Source organism: Xenopus tropicalis, chromosome 8 (assembly GCF_000004195.4).
Source record: "Xenopus tropicalis strain Nigerian chromosome 8, UCB_Xtro_10.0, whole genome shotgun sequence".
NCBI lineage: Eukaryota > Metazoa > Chordata > Amphibia > Anura > Pipidae > Xenopus > Xenopus tropicalis.
In genome coordinates, this window is record NC_030684.2 from 99,759,267 (window position 1) to 99,784,763 (window position 25,497).

General features: G+C 39.5%; 1 protein-coding gene across 3 annotated transcripts; it reads left to right on the forward strand.

Moving 5' to 3' along the window:
- The first annotated feature begins 16,524 nt into the window (after nucleotides 1–16,524).
- znf238.2 (zinc finger protein 238, gene 2) lies at nucleotides 16,525–23,905 on the forward strand. Of its 3 annotated transcripts, none has more exons than XM_002940716.5 (2): nucleotides 16,525–16,997; nucleotides 19,262–23,905. In XM_002940716.5, the coding sequence occupies exons 1-2, from the start codon at nucleotides 16,925–16,927 to the stop codon at nucleotides 20,704–20,706; spliced, it is 1,518 nt and encodes a 505-aa protein (XP_002940762.1). In that variant the 5' UTR covers nucleotides 16,525–16,924; the 3' UTR covers nucleotides 20,707–23,905. The 3 variants fall into 3 exon arrangements, with proteins under 3 accessions (XP_002940762.1, XP_004917251.1, XP_004917250.1); XM_004917194.4 differs by lacking the exon at nucleotides 16,525–16,997 and adding an exon at nucleotides 17,021–18,629; XM_004917193.4 differs by lacking the exon at nucleotides 16,525–16,997 and adding an exon at nucleotides 17,021–18,589.
- The last annotated feature ends 1,592 nt before the right edge of the window (nucleotides 23,906–25,497 follow it).

Sequence of the window (25,497 nt, forward strand, 5' to 3'; positions counted from 1 at the left end):
AAGTTGTAGTAAGACAAGTAGCGATGCTTTTAAGCTCCAGCTAATTAAGTTGCGTTTGGAAATATACTTACATTAAAGGCAGCTTACATTAAAGCAATAATAGGATGCAATATGTAGCCATAACAAAGAAATAGTCAGTGCTTGGTCCATCCAACACTGAAGCACTGAGCAGCTGCTAGGAGCACCCTTATACAACCAGTTTAACCTACGCTCTGGAGTTAAAAAACTATACAAGCATAATTTGCATGCAAAAAGAGAAATAAATTATTACCACACAGGTTTTAACTAGAGCTGCACCGAATCCAGGATGCAGTTTGGGATTCAGCCAGGATTTGGCCTTTTTCGTCAGGATTCGGCTAAATCTATGAGCCTGGCTGAACTGTATCCAAATTGTTAAAATCACATGTTTTTTTGTTACATAAACACCAAAATTTAAAAAATGTCACCGCATGCAAAGTGCACGGTTCTCTTTAACTTTTCCACAATCTTATTTGCATGTGCAGATTCATTTGGTATTCTGTCATATCTTTCATGAAGGATTTGGGTTTCGGCTGAATCCCAAAATAATGGATTTTGTGCATCTTTAATTTGAATTTTGTTAATTTTGTCTTTCCTGCACTTACACTTATATGTTACTGGGTTTCCATCTTGTGATGCCAGTACTACTATTAGTATTAGTGCTCGTAGAGACAGACTAATGCATGTGCAAGGAGTTGAGACATACAAAAGAGGAGCCAGACAAGGCCAGCAGCTTTCCATACACACACCTGTTTACTAGACACCTTATTTGGGGAGGTGTCCTGAAACCTACAGAGAAACAGATTTTAGAATCAAGGAATAAAATTGTTATTTAGAAAACACAATCCTGAAAATTACTAAATAACGCCCCCCCCAATTGTTTATCTGAGTTTTACTGTACAAACATATCTATTTATATGAACTGCTTATTACAGAGTAATGTCAAGGGGCAGATTTATCAAAATTCAAGTAAGTGAAAAAAATTACTGCAACAAAACTTGTGCGTCTTTTCAAATACTAGCTTATTTAAAGTGATGAATACTGGCTTATTTAAGGAGACATAATATTCCTGCACATGATGTTGAGAATCACATTGTTCTATTCATCTTCAATAAGGCTTAATAGCCTGAAAAAATAAATAAATAATGTTGTTAGCGATAATTCTCATTGACTTTTATTGAACCTTGCCAGCTTTTACTTGCTGAGTTTTTTGTGGCAACTTTTCAAGGATTTTTTTTTCAAGACGAAAAACTCTGTGCAAAACCTACCTACCTGTCTATGCAAGGGGCATGGCCAAATATTTAGGTACTGTGCTCTTGTGTTCATGGGGGGCCCCAAAGTTTTTAAAGACAGCCCTGGTTACCCAGCATTTATGCTGCAGCCTGCTTGTTTGAAACCTGCATCTCATGATGTCCAATTTAGAAAGTTCATATGGGCACAATTCCAATCCTTGTTATTGTATGTTCCTTTGTACTGACTTTATGACTTGTTTTGAAGCATGGGTAAATATAATGATGACTATTACACTAGTGTTTTGTTCCCCGTTAAATAAGGTTTTCATTCTCAAGATACTTTATGATAGAAAATAGCAAAGAAAAATAAGTTATAAGGTAAGAGGCATGAGAATAGAGGGGGATGCTAAGGAGCCAGATGTGAAACAGACTGGCTAGGATAAAATGCTGAAGCAAGAGAACATAAATTAATCATGTGGTGTACAGTGTCTGGGGAGAGATCCTGTAGGAGATATGGCTAGATTCATGACGTCACATTGTAAATAAAACATGCAGAAAATATGTAACTCCTCTTTGCCCAACAGTGAGTGAGGTCATAAGATCCACATTTGCAGTTTTATGTGTGTGCATCATCTGAATGTCTAATCGGATTTATTCCCCGGTTCCCTCCCAGAAAAAACTAAAACAGTGATGTCCATAAAAGTACATAAACAATGTATGCTTATTAAGCAGTATTGTGGTTGGAATGGTGTTAAACTTAAAAAAAAACTTCACATATTCTGATACAGGATAGACATCACTTGGGGGTTGATTTATTGATTTTTAGGGATGCGATTTTCCAGATCAAAACATAAAAAATACAAGCCTTGCCATCTAAAATCTGCAGAGAAACAGGTTTCAGAATCAAGGAGTAAAATTGTCATTAAGAAAAAAAATATGATTTATGCGAATCAAAGAAAGACACAATCCTGAAAATTACTAAATAACCCCCTAATTGTTTATCTGAGTTTGACTGTACAAACATATCTATTTGTCCTTCCTTCCTTACTATTCCTGTTGCTGTCAAATGTGCTTTATGCATTTCACAGCCACTCTGCCCTTTGCTGTGCTTCCTATGCAAACACATGCCCCATGTATCGTTTTCATGTCAAATACGTTGGTTTACTTTTTTACAAATTCAAGGACAATATGAATTAGTTTGCACATTCAATCAGAATCTAAATAGCACAATTTGATCTGATTTGTCACAGATTCAATCATCACTACCTCTGGCAGCAGCATGACTAGTACACTATTTTGTCTAACAAATGGTATAATTACTTGGATTTCTATCACTCCCTCCTCTCTATGCTCAGTGGCATGGCATATCTACTACTATGGATCCTAAATGGTCATGGGTAAAACAGGTTATAACTCCTGAGGTCCAGAAGTCCTACATGTCTATTAAATGGGGTCACATCATTCTCTGCAGTTGGTTTTACTGAACTATAACATTCTTCCCAACTGATAATTGGCACACATACCTTTGGGCAAACCTTTTCAGCTCCTCTCTAATATTATATGCGGTGATTCAACTTTCAACCTCCAGTAACCTGTTCGGTAAGAATGGCTTATAAACCCTTTAGAAATGAAAGTGAACAAATGAGAATTTGACCAGAAAATGACCAATGCAACCTAAACTAATCGTTTCTGTACCACAAATAAAGCAGTATTGTCAAGTTTTTCATATTTCATGGCAAGGCAGTGTGGGGAAGAGAATAAGGTGAAGGAAAAGAAAAACATAGAATTCCAGGTGATGTGGGACAAAGAAAAGCCTGATATCGCCTACCTTAAGGTGGGCATTTCATGGAAAGATCAAGGAAAGATCTGCTCATTTGGTGATCATGCTAAATGAACATATCTTTAAGGTGTATCACCATCTTAACACTTCATGATATCTGCTGCCACCAAAAGAAAATTAAAGGGGTTATTTTTCTTGTATCTTGTTCTGAAAAGAGAGTCCAGTGCCAGCTATGCACAAAACAGATGGTACTAATATAGGTGCTGAATTGCACCATTGTAGTTCTCAGTATTGTCTATGGCAGGGTATTTTCTAGATTAAGTAGCCGTGAAAAAGTAGCTGCTACTAGTAGCTCCATGTGCCTTTACCCTAAAAATCATTTTCCAAATATTAAGATGGAAGTTCCTTTCTTCTAGTCAGAATGGATGCTTCCTATCTAATGGAAGACCTACTGGTGAATAAAGCACCAGTGAGTTTATTGTATTGTATATATGTATATCTTTATTTATAAAGTGATACTTATGTACGCAGCGCTGTACAGTAGAATAGATTAATACAAACAGGGGTTTATTAAGATAATAATAGATAAATACAAAGTTTAACAATAAATACATGGTACAGTACAGGTATAGCACATACAGGCAGCATAGGGCAGGCAGAGTATGGCACACACAGGCAGAATAGGGCAGGCAGAGTATGGCACACACAGGCAGCATAGGGTAGGCAGATTATGGCACACACAGGCAGCATAGGGCAGGCAGAGTATGGCACACACACAGACAGCATAAGGCAGGCAGAATATGGCACACACAGGCAGCTTAGGGCAGGCAGCGTATGGCACACAGAGGCAGCATAGGGCAGGCATAGTATGGCACACACAGGCAGTATTCTGCCTGCCCTATGCTGCCTGAGTGTGCCATACTCTGCCTGCCCCATGCTGGTTGTGTGTGCCATACTCTGCCTGCCCTATGCTGCCTGTACATGCCATACTCTGCCTGCCCTACCCTGCCTGTGTGTTCCATACTCCACCTGCCCTATGCTGCCTGTGTGTGCAGTACAAACAGTGACACAATTGTGGCACTACTCCAGGTGTCAACAGGTGAACAATGTGTGTGCTTACAGTCTGAGCCTGTCTGAAAAATGCTGGAACTAAAAGGTGTGAACAGTATAGGGAATTACAGCCTGAATCTGAGGTGTGAGCAATGTGTAGGCCAATGTGATACCATTTCAAGTTCACACAAAGATAAGCAGTCACAGCAGCCAGACAGGTGGGGGGCCTCTGGCCTTCTGGCCCGCCAGTTGGACAGCACTGGTTTATAGTCTATTGTACATGTTAAAGGAGAAGGAAAGGCTAATAAAGAGTTAATCTCAAGCTGCAGGCATACCTTCAGTTGTCTCAATAGTGCCCTTAAGCCTCCCCATATTTCACCTTGAGATGATCAGAAGCCAAACAGAAAGAAAATTCGGATTGGAAAATGAACATTTTGAGACTTTTTCGTATTTTTTGCGACTTTTTCGTAGCCGTTACGACTTGCGCGAATTGTCGCAACTTTTTCATAGCCATTACAAATTTCGTGAATAGTCGCGACTTTTTCATAGCCGTTACGACTTTCGCGAATTGTCGCAACTTTTTCGTATTGAGCGCTCAAAAAAGTCGCAAAATACCGATCATTACGAAAAAACGCATTTGGACGCTTTTCGGACGTTCGTGGATTAATAAATGTGCCCCTAAGAGTCAGCTTCCTGCTGATTGGCTCAGATCCACATTCCTAAGGGGGGGAGTGAGTTCTTAACATTCTTGAGGGAGGGGGGAGCAGGAGAGAGGAGAGAGCTGTGTCTCTGGCACATGAATTACAGACACAAGAAATCTTTTGACAGAGAAGTCAGTGCAGCATTTCTGTGAGTGCTTATGACTGTATTTACATAGACCTTTCTGATAAAGCTTACTTAGTTTTTACCTTTCTTTCTCTTTTAAATTCAGACATACTTAATCCTTCAGTTATGAAGCTTACGAGCCAGTTTCATGCTACTATACACAAAAGTAGCCACAAATCTATGTTTTCTCTGCACATCACTATTCCACAGGACACTGAATCGTGATAATATCTAAATATGGTAAGGAAGATAGACTGACACACTATCCCTTGCATAGTGACTGCAGTAGCTGGGCACCACTGTGGAATACCTGCAGAATTTTGAAACAAAACACATGGGGATTTTTAGTCCACACCTTCTGAAATAGGGTGGAAATTAGAAATGATCAATGTCAGAAATGATAGTATCGGGGGTACATTTCACAAACATTCCACTCTGCCATAAAAATGATATAATGCTTGCCACTAGTTTTCAGCTAATGAATATCCCAGTGAATAATATGAAAATGCATGTAACCTGGCAGATCTGCACCACTAAATATCCTTTACTCCAAGTCAGTATAAAAACTTAACTACCCCAATGCTGGAAGAATAAACTGTGACTAATACAGTGGCACGAAACATATGTTCCCCCACTCACCCCCTTAACCTTCAGCTGTGGAATAAGCCATCCTTTCAGGTTCTCAGCTCCCCCTCTTAATCGTCTGCACCAGGATTTGTCCCCCAGGGCTGCCATTAAAATCCCACCTGACCTCTATTAGCCTCTGCAGCAGGATTACCTTGTTCCCTTTCCTATTAAAGCAGATAATAAATGTGTATTTGAAAATGCATGAAAATGTAAATAAAATGCAAATGTAATCACAATGGCAAAGCAAAATTACTTTGATTTTTTTTGTGGGGTGGCTGTTGTGTTATGTTTAGTCTTATGTCACTTGTGGCTGCTTACAGTTAGCAAATTAAAAATACCAACCACTAATCTCCCTGTGTGATATATCCCTTTTTACAATGTATGTGTCTATATTTACACAGATACACATATACTTGTTTAAGCAGTACAACTGTACATTAACACATTGCTGCCTAATCTTTTTTGAGCAGTGGGTCAATAATCTGAAAATGTACATGGTCTGGGTGAATTTAGGAATAAAGCTGCCCATACACGCACCAATATAATTGTACTAAATGTAGTTTTGTATGATTTCAGACCATGCTTGGGCTCCAAATTATCATCCCCATAATTTTTGTACCATGGCAGTTGGTTGTTTCAGTCGGACAAGTTAAAAAATTTCAGTCAGATAATGATACAACCTGCGCATGTGTATCTGACGATATCCTTGGGGGACCTACAATGCATTTCCAGGAAGTCACTTTTGTACGATTGGTGCCTGCCAACTATTTCATGTTCAAAACATCCTCCGATTTGTTATTTTTTGGGCTTTATCCTATAATTTCAGTCTGAATGTTAGTTTTAGATCATTGCATATAAATGTACAAAAGATATCCAAATGATTAAAGGAAGGAGACTAAAATCTGAATGTGTATGGCCACCTTAACAGTTTGTTCCATGGTGTTGTTGTGATAAGGGTGCACAAATACATAAATTGCAGCAATACATAACAATGTGTAGAATTGTAGTAAGGGGGTGAAATTATTAGGCAATAAAAGTGACTTAATGTTTATATAATGGAAGAGATAACAAAAAAACTTCAGTAACAGAGGGAACTTTTGAAATTAGGTTTGTACTTCTTGCATAATGTGAATTTTTAAATGTCCTTCATTTAGGTGTGTCTTCCATTTCATGAAGTAGATCATAGAGACTGGACCAGAGAGTAGAACTGACTGACTCTTTGCTGAACCAGAAACTAAAATGGATAAGAAAAAAAGAATGAAGCTATTCCACTTTGTAATCCTGCGTAAATTTTATGCACTTAAAACATTGTATATTGTATGTCGGTTGTTCAAATGACTTGCCAGTACATTTATAGTGCAGGGATTGCTGGATGCTGTTTATCAGGGGGCTATTACTTACCATACTTGGTTCTTCAAAATTCCTATATTTCCCAAAAGATGGCATTATTTCTTGATGGCTAGCCAGTATGACCATCTGTTTGTTCTTCCTAAACAAACTACCAGTTGTGCCAGAAGCCTTCACTATATAAGTATCTGTCCCCAAGTGGGTATTTCTCATTCTGAGTTAAGAGTTTCTGACATTTTACATATAGTAGGCCTTCCAGTCACTCACTGGGCCCGTGTAGTGCTTGGTTTAATTCTGGCTGCAGATGATACAATTTGAAAAGGAAGGGTTCTATTTATAGTTATGCATTTACATAAGACTTCCCTTTCTGTGTTCCTAAGAATCAGGAATATGACAAAAATTGATGTCAGCCTGGCTTTAAAATATATCATTTAATCACATCCTGTAAGTGGATGGTCACATTGTACTGAACAGCTTACTGACTGAACTCTTGAATCTTTGGGTAAGGCTAATGTCCCACGGGGAGATTAAGTCACTACGATTTTTAAAAAGTGAGTTCCAGCGACAAGTCGCTTGTCTTTTCCTAACAAGGGATTACTAGAGATTTCAACAACAGAGCGATTCTATATCCCACAAATCCAGGTATCATATTTCCTGCCCACAAATAGAAATTACATTCAGTGCAATGGGGAAATTGCAGCAATTTCCCGCTCAGTGGGTTTTAATTTCAGTGATTCCAATAGTTTTGAATGACAATGCTTTTTTTGTAATATCGCTTGAAAAGGGTCTCATATCGAATCGTAGCAATAAGCGATTTGAAGTAGTATTTATATTTAAATTCTTCTCTATGTAGAGACAAAATGAGCCAATTGTCGCTGGAATTTGCTTTTTAAAAATTGCAGCGACTAATCTCTCCTTGGGACATTAGCCTAAAGGCACAGTTCTAGATGATTACATGCATTCTTTTATAGGGTCAACAGTCAGCCTCCTTTTCTATTTAGCCAGCCAATGGCTTAGTGATTGTATAATTTTTTAATTGGTCAAATCATTATTTAGGGGGCTCATAGACAAATTATAAATGACCAAAATCTTTGCAGAAACTTTATCATCAACTTTATTGTGTTGACAGATGTAAGAGGAAGAGATTGCCTCTTTTCAATTGCATTGCTGCCACTGTCCATATAACTCCCCTGCTCTATGCTTTCTTTCCCCCTGTCCCTTATTTATCCTATTTATCCTTTTTGTCTCTGTACTGCTAGTTCTGCCATGCTGACCTTGCCAAACCGCTCCCTGCTACTCAACCATGATAGAGTGGACTTGTACCTTCCTCTCTGTCCACCCTGTCATTCATGTAACTGCTGCTTCACAGTGCCATAGACATTGGCCTTAGTTAAACCTGATACCTACTTCTGCCAGTTAACACAAACCAACCTCAGTACCCCAGGTTTTGTAACCTTAATAAATGCTTGTATATTTATTTACTGCAAACCATTGCAAGCACAGCACTCTCTACCTCCTTTGCTTGTTTATATTTATGTGTTACCTTTTGTATTTTATCTTTGTTAACAGCAATGGAAAATGCTTAGCTCTTTTTATGGTTTAATAATATATATGGTACAAAATGTATTTCCTGTAAGAGCTTTCTTGTTCTTTTTGTTCCTTTAGTGAATTTGCCTTAGCAACAGATCATTGGTCAATAAAGATGTTTTGTAGATTTTTATTTCCTTTAATATTTTTTCTTTCTAATAGTATAGCCTGTATCTCTGGCAAAACTGGTCTCCATTGTACCCTGTGCTCAGCATGCCAAGGAGATGTTAAAGATATGCGGCCCCTTCCCCCATTCCATGACTTTTTTGCCCACTTTATTGTATGTTGACTAACAACAAGTGGAGCAAAAACATCTACATCCAGTTGGGAGAGAAAGAGGATAATGGGTGTTGTCATTTGGCTATTTGACCCTCTGTAATTTATTGTCTATCCTGTTATTTTAATGAAATGTTTCCAACTTCCATTCATTTCAGTTAGGCTATCCTCTTGTAACATCCTGGTCTACTCTTTCCATGGCATGTTTTTTATAAACTGGAATGTAGGAAAAGGCTAATATAAACCTAGTCATTTAAAGTTGCACTTGTAAAATCTATCTTAAATAATGATCACAAGATTTAGCATCCAGTGGGTAAGAATGAATGAATTAAACTCCTTTCTTCCAAAAGAATGGAGAGCAATTACTATTACAGTTTATTTGTAAAGCTGCAATAAAGATCCAAAAATATTGTACATGGAAACGGAAATTCTTTGAGACAAACACAGATAAAAGACTCATAGATAAATTGATGGATGAAAAATCTATATAGTGATTCCAACCCTGTAAGTGATAAAAAATATGTTAGTTTGACAGAAGGATTTTGTATGATCATTTCACATTATGAAAGTAAATGGTATGATAACTTAAACTGACAATTTACATTACAAAGGAGAACAGTGAAAGGCATGTTGGAAAGGGCTGGATATTAAATGAGGCTAAGATTATGCACACCAAGAAATATAATCAATTTCCCAAAAAGTTATTTTTATAAGGATTTTAAAAGTAATGTTCATGTTGCTTATTATTAGAGATGTAGCGAACTGTTCGCCGGCGAACTAATTCGCGCGAACATCGGGTGTTCGTGTAAATTCGCGGACTTTTGCCAATGTTCGCCACTTTGGGTTCGCCTTTTTTCGCCTTGGTTTTTCCGCCGCGTTTTTTCGCTTCGTTTTATCGCCTATGCATATACATAGGAATAGCTTGCGGTTTTTTTTTGGCGTTATTTTTTGGCGTTTTTTTTTTGGCGTTTTTTTTACAAGTATTTTTCAGAGAAGTTTTTGCCCTTGATCCCCCTCCTGCATGCCACTGTCCAGGTCGTGGCACCCTTTAAACAACTTTAAAATCAGTTTTCTGGCCAGAAATGGCTTTTCTAGGTTTTAAAGTTCGCCTTCCCATTGAAGTCTATGGGGTTCGCAAAGTTAGCGAATATTCGCGAGTTTTGGCGAAAGTCCACGAACGGGTTCGCGAACATTTTCGGCGATGTTCGCTACATCACTACTTATTATAATAATTGTTATCACCCACATCATTCTGCTATATTGCCAGGATTAAAAACATGTTTACTCCAAATCTCACTCTAAAGCTGGCCATACACGTGGCGATCCGACGATGTTTCGTACGACCATCGGTCGCACGAAACATCGTCAGATCCGCCACACACCATTCAGGGCTGAATCGGCAGGTAAGGAGGTAGAAACAATAGGATTTCTACCTCCTTCTGCCGATTCAGCTCTGAAGGGAGAATTTTGGTCAGGCGCCTTCTATGGCGCCCGATCAAAATTTTCTAACTTGGCCGATCAGCGAGCCGACCGATTTCAGCAGCTTCCTGCGATATCGGTCGGCTCGCTGACATGCCATACACGCACCGATTATCGTACGAAACGAGGTTTCGTACGATAATATCGGTGCGTGTATGGCCACCTTTAGGGCCAGATTCATTAAAATTAGAATTTGCGAAAATTCGCATTATATATGAAAATTTCTGATGTGAGTTAATTTTGCAAAAAGTCACGTTGTGCTTGGACGAAAATATTGTGGTACAATCCGAAAGTTGCGAAATGTTCATATCCGAATGACCGTTAGCAGCTCCAAAACCTTTCTGACTTTGAACCTTCAGTGCATGATTTTGGAAGCCTCCCATAGGACTCAATGGCACTCTGCAGCTTCAACCTGGCCCAAGGAAAGTCTTAATACCGAAGCTTGAATGAATCCGAAACTTTCGTACTCATTGCGATAAATACGATTTCGCCCGCGAACAGGGAGTTTTGTCGCGGGCGACTAATCTCCCCGTGTGCCAGAGCCCTAAAACACACGTAGAGAGAATTATCAGTAAATGATCAGCATTGTCTATTTTAGTAGCTCTGTGTGTCTTCACCCTAAAGGTGGCCACAGACGTGGCGATTTGCGATCTTTCAAGATCGTTCAATCAGCCACTAAGGGCTGAAATGGCAGATAAGGAGGTAGAAACAATAGGATTTCTACCTCCTTCTGCCGATTCAGCCCTGACTGCAGATTTTGCTCAGGCGCCTTCTATGGCGCCCGATCAAAATCTTTTAACCTGGCCGATCGGCGAGTCGACCGATATCAGCAGCATCCTGCGATATTGCTCGACTCGCCGACTTGCCATACACGCACCGAATATCGTACGAAACGAGGAAATGGACACAATGGTGCTTAGCGCAACTATACAGAAGTGCAAGGAGCGTGTTTGGATGAAAGCACCTGTATCTAATGAATGGTGTCATTATGTTTAACATTTGTATCAATGAGCCCTTATGAAAACTAGGGTTATTTCTATTTGGGTTGGTGTGAAATAGGACATAATGGCACAAATGCCTGTAGAGGCATATAGTGTCTATATTTATGGTGGCTATCCTTAACAGAAAATTGCCATTTTAAGTATTAAGATGAGCCTAGATCTGTCCAATTAGATCCTGACTCACCTGTAGTGCTTGTAGAAATTCCACAGTCACAGCATGATTGGAAAGCAGTTATGTACTGGGTGTGGATTCAGGCTGCTACAACTGGGTTAAGCAAAACGTTTACCTGCTTTGGCAGGTGGGAATTACCCAGCTGTGTTACAGTTATTGGACTAAACAGTCTTAGAGTCATCTACTCCTCAGAATAGATCATGACAGTGGCCAAGGATTTAGAATCCTTAAAGTTATTCAGCCACTACCATAAGGTGGTAGTGCCAAACTGTATTTTATATAATGGAATAAAGTTATATACACCACAGAGTTGAACAAAATAAGGTGGTGGTGCCAAACTGTATTTTATATGATGTAATAAAGTTATATACACCACAGAGTTGAACAAAATAAGGTGGTGGTGCCAAACTGTATTTTATATGATGTAATAAAGTTATATACACCACAGAGTTGAACAAAATGAAAGGGTCTGTTTAAGCAAAAAACAAGTACATTTCTTGCTTTAGGCCTTAAGCACATAAAGGTGCCAGGTAATCTGCTGAAACAGAAACTTTTTTTGTTAAATGCTACAGGCAGTGATGTACCTACAGTATAGAGAAAGCAGACCCCAGGGGCACCCACACGCAAAGTTTGGAGTGCGCACTGGTCCGTAATTCTGAGCTTTCTGGATAACAGGTTTCCAGAAAATGGATCCTATACCTGTACTACCATATGCAAGGCAGTGAAGCCAGCTGTAGAGTAAGCAGTGCAAATGATCTGAGGTACAGTTAGTTGTTAATCTAGAGCAGGATTCCCCAACCTTTCTTACCCATGAGCCACATATATACCATTCATATGTAAAGTGGGTTGGGGAGCAACACAAGCATGAAAAAATGTACCCTGGGTACCAAATAAGGGCTATGATTGGTTACTTGGTGGAATAACAAACATAACCTTCTGTAGGCTGTCAGTGCACCTAGTTTTTATGCAGCCAGAAATCCAAAAATAAGCACCTGCTTTGACTCCACTGGGAGCAACATCCAAGGTTTTGGTGAGCAAAATGTTGCTGATCTAGAGGTTACTGGGACTGCAGCAAAATCATTTTAGGCCCCAACAGATGAAGAAAATGTTTTATACAAACATAAATTTATCTTACTCATTGGCCAGAAGCCCCCCAGCAGTCACAGGTTCTGCTACCATATAAGCTATCTGTTTCATTCCTGATCTAACATTAGTTTTTTTTATCTACTTATGGAAGTAGCATAAGCAATTTGGAAAAGCATAAACGGGGTAGCAGACCTCAAAACATTTTGGAGTATGCCATGAATTTTTTTGGCGTAATCATAATTTGAATTGTGTTTAGAATAGTGAAATTTTTGTAGAGCCGCAGTGAAACAGATTGTCAGGAAAATTAAATGCTGCCTCTGCATTATTCCCTGCACCCATATCATACTGCATCAGATATGTTTGCTTGCAAAAAGCTCATTACATTTAGTAGCAGCCTCTACCTCACTGAGAATACAAGCCTAATTCTAAAAGTCATTACTACGTATACATTTTCTGTCCAGCACGCCACTAGTAACATTCTTGGACAGCTTGTATTATTTAAACAGTGTAACACATGGTAAAGTACCAAAACAAATTAGGTTCTACTATAAGAAAATATCTGTGTTTAGTTGTGGGAGGGTAAAAGTCTGTATTTGGAGCATGATGGTCTGCTGTAACCCCCCCCCCCCACACCCAAAAAAATGGGTGTCAAACACATTATTTTTGAATGACGAACGCTGGCGCAGGGCAGGGTTCGTGCTAGCTGTGTCTCTAATGGGGCTTTCAGTGTAAGGAACAGAACACAGCACATACAGAGGCTAGGCAGCTATGTACTAAATGTCTGCCATGTGCAAAAACAATGGGGATTTGCACCTACTATATGCAACTCGCCCTCTAGTGCCATGAAGGTTGAAAACTAGTGTGTACTAGTTAGAGTTTTAGGGCTCAGTAATACCTATGCATAGGCCATGAAAAACATTTTAAGGTGGCCACACACGTGGCGATTTTCGATCTTTGGTCGCATGAAAGATCGTTCCCACCCTCCACAGACGTTCAGGGTTGAATTGTCAGATATGGAGGTAGAAACAATAGGATTTCTACCTCCTTCTGCTGATTCAGCCCTGAAGGTAGATTTTGCTCAGGTGCCTTCAATGGTGCCCGATCAAAATCTTTTAACCCACTCGATCGGCAAGTCGACCGATTTTCGCAGCCTTCTGCGATATTGGTCGCCTCGCCGGGTCGCCATACATGCACCAAATTATAATATATCATCGGTGTATGTATGGCCAGCTAAAGGATGGTTGCTTTTCTGGTTTTAGAGTCATGCTATTATTGGATAAAAGCAACCAGCATGGGAGACAGCTCGTTTAGGGAAGGCAATCTGCAATGAGTAGAGTTCTCAGACTCTGAGGAGCCATTATCAGTTAAATCCTAGAATTAACCTAGTACTAAAGCCTAGAAGAGGGGACAGTACAGTATATGGGCTTTATCAGAGGGCAGGTCTTCAAGTTAACAAGCTGTGGTTCTAATAAGTAGGGATTAACAATACAGCTAAGAACCTGTGTAGAACAGTGAAAGCTTAGAGAACCTCTCCAAGATTTGGGCAAATCCCTAGGGATGGCTTAAAGAGCAGCATTATTCATTCTAAGCAAACCATATTGTTTCATCTCTTCCTTAAGTCTCTGGGCTAGAACACCAGTGATGAAGACATTTCAATGTTATAAGTTAACCAATACAAAATATTTTACATAATGATGCCCAATTTCTGTGCAGTAATTATACCCTATTATACAGACAGAGGCCAGTCTTTCAAAGGCACAGAAGCCTAACCATAGGATGTGATCTGGGCTGTAAGCTGTGTACACAGTAGTCCAATCAGGGACACAAAGCTTATAGAAAACAGGCACAAAATATAAATATGTGTATTTTTCGTGCTATATTACATAATTCATGAGGCAGAGGTTGCTCATCTTAATAGAATAAAATACAGTATAAAAGGTTAAGAAAGCACAATAATCGTTATATATGCTGTGAAGTTTCACAGATTTAGCTGTAAATTGCTTTATACTTTTAAATACCATGCATCAATTGACAAATTAATGGACTAAAATAGTTTTTAACTTTTAAACAGGGATTTACATAGTACTGAAGATAGGTCATGTTATATGTGTTTGGGGAAAAAGGGACTGCTTTTATTTATAGCAACCGAAAATTTACCATAGATCCTAAACATGTCCAATGGCATAACTACAATACAGCCCGGGGAAGGGGATGGGGCCAGGACCATGGGGTCTGCTGTACAGTAGTTGATGGACCCCCTAAAAATTGTTTTTCTGGTAGTTAAGCCACCAAACATTTTTCTAGGTTGTAGTTGCTACTAATTAGCTCGGTGTGCCTTAGCCCAAAGTTTTTCTTTTGAACAGGTTTTTGGAACATGTTGGTGCTATGTGCATTATTCAAATTCAAATACAACCTCAAGAGAAAATATTAAAATATATATTTTAATATTTAAGGTAATGCAGTGTCTACAATAGGTAGCAGTTGACTCACAAAGCAGAGGGAAAAAAACACAGAATCTGGGAGCATGTGAATGTCTTTCCACACAATACAGCGGTTCTTGGAAAGAAAGAAATTACCTTGGCTTGTTGTGGAATCAGGAAAAAGTACAAAGGGAGCTTATCCTGGATTTCCCTGCTGTTTATTTAATTTACTTTTATCCACAGACAAGTTAGCCTTCTTTTATGACTGTCACATGATCTTGAACAAGCCACATGTGAGGGATTTACAGAGCCTGGTCCTTGGGTGGAAAAAGCTAGGCACAGCATTGCAGCCTCATTCACTCTCTTGGCAACTCATATAAACACGTTTTAATACAAATCGCCTCATAAAATGCCATATATCTAACTGCAAACAAGGTGAATTAAATGAATTCATTATATATCATTACTATGTATAGATGCAGCACAGCATCATCAGAACTAAATAATACATTTTAATTAACAAAAAAAAACAAAAAAACTAATATTTGAGAATTTTGTGATCTATTCCCAATGAGTGCTCTGCTGCAATGTATACCATTGTTAACTTGTACCAGGGCATCTTGTAAGTGTTTGTTGGAGTGCTCATCTGTGTGTGCTTATCTACCAATAAAAAATGTTTGGATTTTTTTCACAAAACCCTGAGTGCTGGTATAATCTTTGGTCCGTTTGTTGCAGAACCACAACTCGACACCCAGGTATTATCCCATTTGGTGTGTGCCCTTTAGATTAAAGACTGTAGCAGTTATTGAGTACAGAGAAGAACAGGCTGTCCTTAGGTGACAGTTGTGCTCTTAGACTGTGTAATTTTAATGACCGAGGCCACCAAGGGAGGTCACATAACAATATCCAAGTTGTGAGAAAGCCTGTGGCAGCTGCAGGGTCCCTTGGGAAGCACAGCTGTTAAGCAGGGTCACTTCATGAAAAAGGTGACTGACAGCTGGTTCCTAAGATTTTCTGAAGCAGCTGAGGTCTACCCTCTTTTACGAGCAGCCCTCAATGGGATTTCTCTCTAAAAAATGCTATAATCCCTCACATATAGCACACATATAACACTTGTACCGTGTTTGATCATGTCATTTTTTCAGAATATCAGAGGAAACAATGTCAATATTACACTGATTGGCTAGCACAAGGGCTAGGAGTAAATGGAACTGGTGAATCCGTTAAAATAATAGCAGACATGCATGTGAAGCAAGTAATAGGCAATCACTAGGCAAAAAGTGCAGCTTACCTAATTATTGTATTTTATGACTTTTTAGACAAATCTCTGCTAACCTTTTAAATTGTGTCTATATCTATTTCTACATTTACTATATGTGTTCTGAGGGGGCACTCGTCTTTACATGCATATTATGTATATATAACCATCTATATATATTTCTAAGGCCTAATATAAGTAGAGTATTTGGGCCAAGACAATCAGTTAGCCCCCAGGCTGCCCTCTAAAAATAGTGTGTGCAGCTGTACATCTGTTTGACTGCACAATGTCAATAGAAATCTGGCCAGGAGTCCCATTTTAGGAAGAGCAGTGGCCAGTGCTTGCTGAGCGGCGCATTCTAACAGGAGCAGCCTGTTTATGTGAGAAGGGCACAGCTGCAGCAGTCGCCTCTCCCATTGGTTCCCAGCAGCGGTGCTAACACTTCCCATTGCTGCCTGGAGAGGGGAGGAGGGGTGCAGGGGACTGTGGCCAGTGCCAGGCGCTGCGCACAGACACCAGCGAGACGCGCACACACGCATCTCTCTCTCACACACACTCACACAACCTGAGCCCTGGGAAAGGGGAGACACAGCCCTGGAGCAATTTGCAACTATTGTGTCCTGGACTATCGCGAGAGCGTCCTCTTACCAACCTGCTCCCAACAAACAGAGCGCTGCTAGGCTGCAACTAACACAGCCACACACTGGGGGAGGCAGCGCTGCAGTCGCGGTGACACCGGCAGCAGCAACAACATCTGGGGAGATCCATGAAGCCGCAGGATTCCCACAAACTCTGGGCACTGAAGCAGCCAGCAGCTCCCGGGGCCCCCAGCGCAGCCTGTGAGTATGCCATTCTCTGTCCGCCCTGCCAGTAGGGTTAGTGGGCGTTTAGGTGGGTTCTGTGCTCGGGCTGGCACAAGTTTCTTCTGCCCACGACCACCCTCTATATTACTGAGAGTGGGGCGCCCTGAGTCGTGTATGGGATCCCTCACCCTGCTCTCCCTGCGAGTTTTTATCCGCACACAGGAGTTTGGGAGCCGGGTGAAGAGATCGCCGGCTTAAGTTAAGCTACACTGGGAATTCGTAGGTCAGAACTAGCAGTGAAGCAATAGAAATCGAAGAGAAAGTGCTGCCGGTTGCAGATATAATTATAATCATCGCAGCTGCACTTCCTTAAACTCCGCGCAACCTGCTCTGCCTGGAACCTGCAGGCCGGGAACTCGCAGCAAAGGTCACACCGGCGGCACTGGATCGCGACTCCCCCCGTCTTACTGGCTCCCGGGGACAAACGGGTCGTACCGATATAGCTTACCGGCAAGGAGATAGGATTTTTTCCATAGTAAAAGTCACAGGGTTAATATACTCACAGAGAAAAGAAACCGGAATGGCAACCCTGCCTGACCCTGCTAAAATCCTGGGGAATGTATTGATCTTTAAATTGTCTGCAAGACAGAAGCCAGTGGAGCTAAGTACATAGATTAGACTAGTGATGACCGACCCCCGTCCCCCAGCTGTTGAACTACAACTGCTGAAAACCTAGATATATTTTATACATGGCATGTGTTGTCATGGGACAAGTGCCTGTTGTAGTTGATCAAAAGAGCTGCAGTTTGGCCCATGCTTATAATTTTTAGATTTTTGCAGGGGCTTTAGGGAGTTCTAGTGCAACAACAGCTGGGGGACAGCAGGTTGGCCCTCCCTAAATCAGACAGACTGCTATGTATATATATTTATATAGCTGACACACACCTTTTGTCTGATGACTGTTGCAAACCAGAGGTTATCTGCAGCTGCTGTTATTTGCTAACACAACTAAATTGTAGAAAAAAAAAAGTTGCAGGTATCCAGTCCCTAAGATATGTGGAAAAGCTGAATATTGTTCCACACTGCCCTCCTGGAGGGCAACACATTTAGCGCCTCTCACCTAAGGGTGCTGCTGTGTGCACCTGTACCTGCTCTGGAGTTCCTAAACTTAGTTGGGGCACAGTGCCCTTTCCAACCCCGAGCAGCACTTGCACCTATGTAATAGATGACTATAAATGGGGCTGTTGGAACTTTAAAAGGCAGCAAGCGGCGTGGTTGGCTGGTAGCTAGATTTGGAGTAACATATGGCATTAAAAGGAGCACAGCTGGAGGTAGCATTTCCATCGCAGTGAAGTCAGAGCAGCTGACTCTCCAGCTTGCAGTGTAATTAGCAAACTGAGCACTCCTCCCTGCCTCCTCCTCCTCCTCTCTCCCATACACTCTCACACTGACACACTCTGCTGCTACTGCCACCACCACCGCTGCTGCTGCTGCTCTCTCACTGTCTGCTGGAGACCTTGTAATACCACAAGCTCTCAGGCAATGATTTAGAAGAAAGCTGCCTCACTTGAAAGGTCTCTGGGGCATATCCCATGAACTGTTCCATCCCTTTGTTGCAGGGGGGGAAGGTAAGATTGTGATGAAACAAACAGGATCACTCTGCTGCTTGTAAGAACTTTTTCACCTTCATTTTTTAAAGGTTTATTTTAGTAAACAAAAAACAAACAAACTTTAAATGGAGGTTTTAAACTTTAATATACAGGTGTGTAAGAATCGGGTGCTCTGCGCTTTGGTTTTATTATAAACTTTTTTTTTTATCATTAATCGGGGGGGGGGGATTATGTTTTTATTTTGTGCTTTGCAAAATAGTATCCTTTGCTGGAGCAGTGTTTATCTTCTTACTTTAATGACTATTTCCTTTATAGATACAATGTATTACATTAATACATAAGAGGCAATCTAAAGTTTAAACAGCAGCCAAGCCTTGTGTTTAACAGCCCGTGTTTCCATAACTACTTACTGGCTTGAGCTCAGTTACACTGACCGAAAGGGACAAAGCTTAGAAACTGCTTCTTGGAAGCTTTTGTTTATTTAAAATCAAGTTATTCCAGTTTCGGGCAGGTGCAGTTTGGATGGGGAGATGGGGAGGCTTGTTACAAAATACAACTGCTATAGAGAAGTAAACTGTAAACGTTACACATGAGCCCAGGTTGCCCTTGGTTGCCGCTCTTTTCTGTTTATTGCAGCTGCCTGAGAGCTTTGCTTTGCTGTAGCTTTCATGTTTTTCCTGTTTTGAACAGGTTATGAAGGAAGAATGGAGTTTCCAGACCATAGCCGCCAGTTGCTGCAGTGTCTGAGTCAGCAGCGTCACCAGGGTTTCCTGTGTGACTGTACTGTTTTAGTTGGAGAAGCACAATTCCGAGCCCACAGAGCAGTCCTGGCTTCGTGCAGCATGTACTTCCATCTTTTCTACAGGGACCAGCTAGACAAAAGGGATATTGTGCATCTCAACAGTGACATTGTCACAGCCCCGGCATTCAGCCTTCTGCTTCAATTCATGTATGAAGGCAAGCTGGAGTTCAGCAATCTCCCAGTAGAAGATGTGTTGGCTGCAGCAAGCTACCTTCACATGTATGACATTGTGAAAGTCTGCAAGGGCAAGTTAAAAGAAAAAGAACTTAATTTGGGGGAAAAGATTGGAGACGATGGGTCTGACTTGGAAAAAGACGATGCACCAACAGACTCTGAGGAACATCATCAACACAGCGTAGAGGCAGCAAGTAAACTAAAAATTGCCACCCCAGACAATGTAAAACCAATTTGGAAGGAGAAGGTCAGTGGACTTTCTGGTTTATCCTCTGACTTGATAGGTGTCAATTCAGTTCCAGCAGAGGCTGTTACATGTAAGACAGCAGCTGGAAAAACAAAAGCCAATGGCAATAGTCCTTCAAGCCCTTTGTCCCACAGATCTGCTAACCACACGCAGCCTCCAAGTGACAGAGATGGCGCTCTGGATTTATCTTTCAAACCTATGCCTGGGAGGGATTCCTTCCACCCCTCCTATGTCTTTGGACAGCTGGTTTCCGACAGCCAGCAGCAGGGCACTTTGCCACTTGTTAAAGATGAACAAGACTTGCTGTCAGAACAGGAGGACAGTGAAGCAAAGAGTCCAAAAAGTCAACATGTTGGGAATTCAGCCAAAAGTCTAGTGACAGGGTTAGGACACATGTTCACAGGAAACGGTAATTCTCACGCTAGGGAAGATGACTTGTATCAAGATCGAGATGAGAGCGAGGATGAAATGGACTCCTCTGATCTTTCCACATCAGGTGTGCTTGTGTCCCCTGGACAAATCTGCATCTGTCCCCTTTGTAGTAAAGTATTTCCTAGCCCACACGTTCTGCAGCTGCACCTGAGCTCACACTTCAGAGACAGGGACAATTCACGGATTAAGATGTCCCCTGATGGCTCGGTGCCCACTTGCACCATATGTGGCAAAACCTTTTCATGTATGTACACCTTAAAAAGACACGAGCGCACTCACTCGGGCGAAAAGCCTTATACCTGTGGACAGTGTGGGAAGAGCTTTCAGTATTCCCATAACTTAAGCCGCCATGCTGTTGTTCACACCAGGGAGAAACCACACGCATGCAAATGGTGTGAGAGACGTTTTACTCAGTCAGGGGATTTATACAGACACATTCGTAAGTTTCATTGTGGCCTGGTAAAATCATTGGTTGTGTAAAAACGCCATTTGTTTCTTATTTAATATGTGAGCTTATTACTAGTTGCATCATGGGTGCTAGTGCTGCGCCTTAAGCTGCTGAACTGTGAATCTCCATGCACAGGTTTTACACTTTCTCTTCCTCCTTGTTGTTGCAACACGGCAAGTATTTGGGTCTTTTTCCAGACATATAAATCATAATATTTGATTAACAGGAAAAGGGAAAAAATGACAAATATTAGGGGAAAAATGGAATGAAGGAACTGGAAGATGGGTGGTAATAGAGTATATGTGTGTTACATGAATATATTTCTGGTGCCTAGAGGAGCTTTTGCTTCTCCTACACCATAAAAAGCTTACATCTTTCACTGGTGGTGCTTATCCTATGTCCATTTACTTTGCAACCCACTTTGAAACAGTAAAAAAGTTTACTTAAACTGTAGAAAAGAAGTTGAAATATAAATGCCTCACCTCTTCAGAATCTCTGTTTGACCCCCTACCCCAAACCTGATGTAATGCTGGTATGAAGTTAATACAGCTGTGTCATATAAAACCATAGATTAGGTCAAAGATGAAACTTAAGATCACACTTCTCAAACCCTAAAACACAAACCAAGAACTACCTAAGTGTATTTAGTGCTATGAAGTATAAAGTGAAACTGGTATTTACTTGGCAATAATTTGAAGCTTTCAGCCTTACAGGTGACTTAAGTATATAGGCAATTCTTCAACTTGCATAACTAGGATTCAGTTATCGGTTCCCCTAATAAAACAGAAATATATTTTGTAAATTAGAAATATTCAGTCTGGATGGAATATTGTAATTGTCAGGGATCTGTTTACAGTGAATTCAAATTTGTATTATTCTTAACAAGTAAACACTTGTTTTCTTCCTTGCTGTCCTGTTGTCAGGGACACACAGCAGAGCCACAAGCACGATGCTTGTTAAATTGACACAACTAGTTCTTACTATACAAATAGGGGGATTCTTTGGCAGAGGAAGAAAATCTGGCAAAATTCTCCCCAAACTTTCAAAAACAGCCTAAGCCATTCAGTACATAATAGATTTGAACAAATATGTGTAGTTATATTGATCTGCCCATGAATGGTACAGAATAGACTTTGAAGCAAGTGTATTTTATATTTATTATGGCAGACGCTGTGGAGACCTGCTAAAATGACGTATTGAACTTTTTCAGCCACATTGTCTGGCTTTAAGTATTGAATATTTAAGTGTGTTAGAAATGTATGTATTAATATAGAGTTTTCTACCTTCCTATGAAAGCCCTTTGGAAGCAGTATCAGATGTTTTTGAAACATGATAAATTCTGTAAAATTATTTTCCTAAGTGCTGATGAGCACAATATATATCTTAATGGAGGAAATCTTTAGTGTTCTATGATGTCAGTAAAAATCCTGGCTCCACATATTCTCAAATTCCCTGTTCTTCAGAGTAAAGATTTCATAGTATCAATGCACGTTAACTTTTATGTGATGGTAACAACTCAGGACCCTTGTGCTTACCATATTTGCAGTTTCCAGCTTCTAAAATAGTTCTTTATGTATGGAATCACATCAGTGTCCATCATTTTCTGTAGGTCTATAAAAGTTTCACAGACAACATATTTACAAGTCTTATTTTCAAGTATTAGTTCCCCATTCCAGTCTGTAGTAGGACTGCAAACAGAAACAGAAAGGTCATAGAGCAACATCATGCTTGAATCTAGTAACCTGTTGCTTCCAACAGTTTCACCCTATAGTAAAACCTCATTTCAGCCACTTTTTATCAAAGGGATTTGACTCTCTGCCTTTTGCATTGAATAGGTTGGGGTTGAAGTAGATAAGGCATTTCTAAAATATGCATAGGTATGTGAAATAGTGGACTACCTTAACTAGTTCCTAAAAAAGTAAACTAATCCGCCTACAAATGTTTATATAATGTGAAAAAAAGCTTTTCTGTAAAGAATACAGTCTAATTTCACTACAAATTGTGAAATATTTTTGCTGACACTGTTACATTCATGTTGAAAGGACGGTACAATATATATATATCTATATATTATTTTTTTGTTTTAATTTGTGTGAACATTCTTGTAGACTCAACACTGGTACAGTGGTCATATTTACTATTTAGTTACTTGCTGTGATCAGAAATAGCACTGAAAAAGTACTAAAACTTTAAGTTATTTTATTTTTCTTCCTGATGGTACTTGATAATAGTATTTATTAGTTTTTTTTTCTAACTTTGGAGTGAAATGATTGATAGAGTTTTTATTTTAGAACTGCTTTTAAATCAAAGGGATGTCCTTGGATTGTTAAAGGTGGGGAAACCAATAGCAAAGTCCTTTTTTTTTTCTTTTTTTTGTTCGGAGGGGTTTAACTTTTATTTTGTTTGTTTTTTGTTAGCTAGCTAAACTATTTAATTTAATGTATACTTTAATAAGAAATGATAGAAGTAAGCATCACTGGTAAATGGCCACATCTAATTATTTTTTCTCGTGACCTAATCTCTCTAGCAGATTACAAGATAACAATAGCAGTGAAGACATCAAAATTAAGAAAATTCTGCATTAAACTGTTTAATTGTGTTTACAGAGATGACAAATATACTATTCTTGGTTACCTTGTTTAATTTTGTTTTTTTTTCCTTTGGAAATTTGAAAGCAATTACATTTGCACTTATAAGTTTTATTATTCAATAATAACACTGGTATCTTGGATTTGAAATATCTCACTTTTGTACACATTGCACAGTAGCAGTTTGGGTATTAAAAAGAAAAAAAAAAGAAAAAATTGTAATTATTTTTTAGAGAAAAAAAATCTGTACCTGCAGAGCTGCTCTTGGGTTTTAACACTGGATGTAAAACTATTTGACTCCTATGCTGTGAAATCACTGAAAAACGATCAGTTTTGTTGTTCTCCTTGCAATGATAAAAAAAAATGTATATGTAAAACACTAATTATTTCTGTATAAAGTTTTATACTATATATTATGTAGACATAACTATTGGCTTGGAATATATTTTATAAAAAAAAATGGTGTTAAAACTGATTTTTTTTTGTTTTAGTTTTCTCATAGTTTGTGTGGAATTTAATTTGTACAGTTTTCAGTATGTGTTAAACTGACAATCGTGAATAGGATTGACGTCTTTATATATATATTTTTTGTCACAGAAATAAAATCCAAATCTGTTAGAAATTAAATGATTCTAGATGACTAGCTTTGATTGATTTGTTTTGTTCTTGTTGCTGCTGCTTACATTCAGAGCGTACATGTGTAGGGCCAGAAAAGCAGATGTTTTCACCAAAATATGACAATGCCTGCTAATCTAAAACCTAGTCAATGCTCATTTTCTAATGGAATGAATAATTTCCTTTAATCAGGGCATTTACAGGCACTTGTACTGGTGCCAGTAAATGTGAAGGCCCATCAGAAAAACAAAAGGGGCTGTCCTTGGAGACACGGCCTGTGAAGTAGTCATAAGCATTGTTCTCTTGTTTGTGGCTATATCCCCCCCCCCCCATCAGTGATCATGCATTTATCACTTGGGCTTAGCTGTGGTCTATGAAAACATTTTTTTTTTTGTCCAAGTACAAACATCTATAGTGTCACCAGTAAGAGCTTACTTTAAAGTGATACTGATACTAAAAAACTAGACTTAAAAAAAAAAAGAGCGTGCATTAAAAGTTACCTATAGGTCATGTTGATCATTTTTCCCTGACAGGGCTGCTTTTGTAGGTAGTTGTTACTTGAAGTTCCTAAACCCGACTGACATTATTAGAATCATATGTTAATGTATATTTATCAGGTGGCAACAAGGGAAGACAGGCAATCAAACTTTAGTTTATTGTTGACAGTTATAATAGCGTTTAGTCTTTGCCTTTCTATTACTTTATAAGTGTATACATAATGTAAGTGACAGGCTTTCTAAATTTAATGGGAGAGGTGGTTATCTTTTATATAGTGCCAAAATAATATGCATACCTGTATAAAAAGTGTTTAGGAAGTGAGAGAACCAGGAGGATATGCCATGCACACATGCTAAAAACATACAAACTCCATACAGATGTCCAGTTTCAAATAAAAACCAAGCACTATGAAGCCCAAGTGCTAACCACAGCACCATGGTATTGCCCTGCAATGTTCAATTTGAAAAGACTATGGAGAGCCAGTTTAGGACAAGGGTTCACTGTAGTGAGATAACACATTAGCTCAGATGCATAGTAAAAGGAATTTTGACTGAGAGTCCTGACTGTGGAGTAGTTGGAAGTATTTAGGGTTCCATCTAGTACACATTTTATAGTAGGGGCTTCCTGTGGATAGGAGAATGTCTTTAGCATATTGATTACATTACTTTTTTTTGTAACTTCATATGGTAAGTATTTAAAGGGCGATTAAAGCCTTTATGAAACATTTTACTACTAATAATAAACTTGTGTCAAAGGGCTGAAATACAAGCCCACAGGTGCAGCAGGTATATGCACTGCTCTGTGTGCCATCCATCCCCACCCATCTGTCGTCAGTGGTGGTTCTGCCGAGTGCTCTTATTACATGTGAAGCCTAAAGCTACTGTGGCACTGTACAGACAAAGCATGTGTTGGGCTAATGACTTATGGATGTTTGTGGGGCTATAATTTACCTGTTCTAGTGCTATTATATTTGCATGCTCATGCGATATCCAATGACACCTATACATTATTATGCTTTTTTATGTGCCAAGATATTCTATGGTGCTTTACAGATATTATACAATATCCCTATTACCTCTACACAACGGACACAATGGTCAGTTACACAATGGGACAATTAAC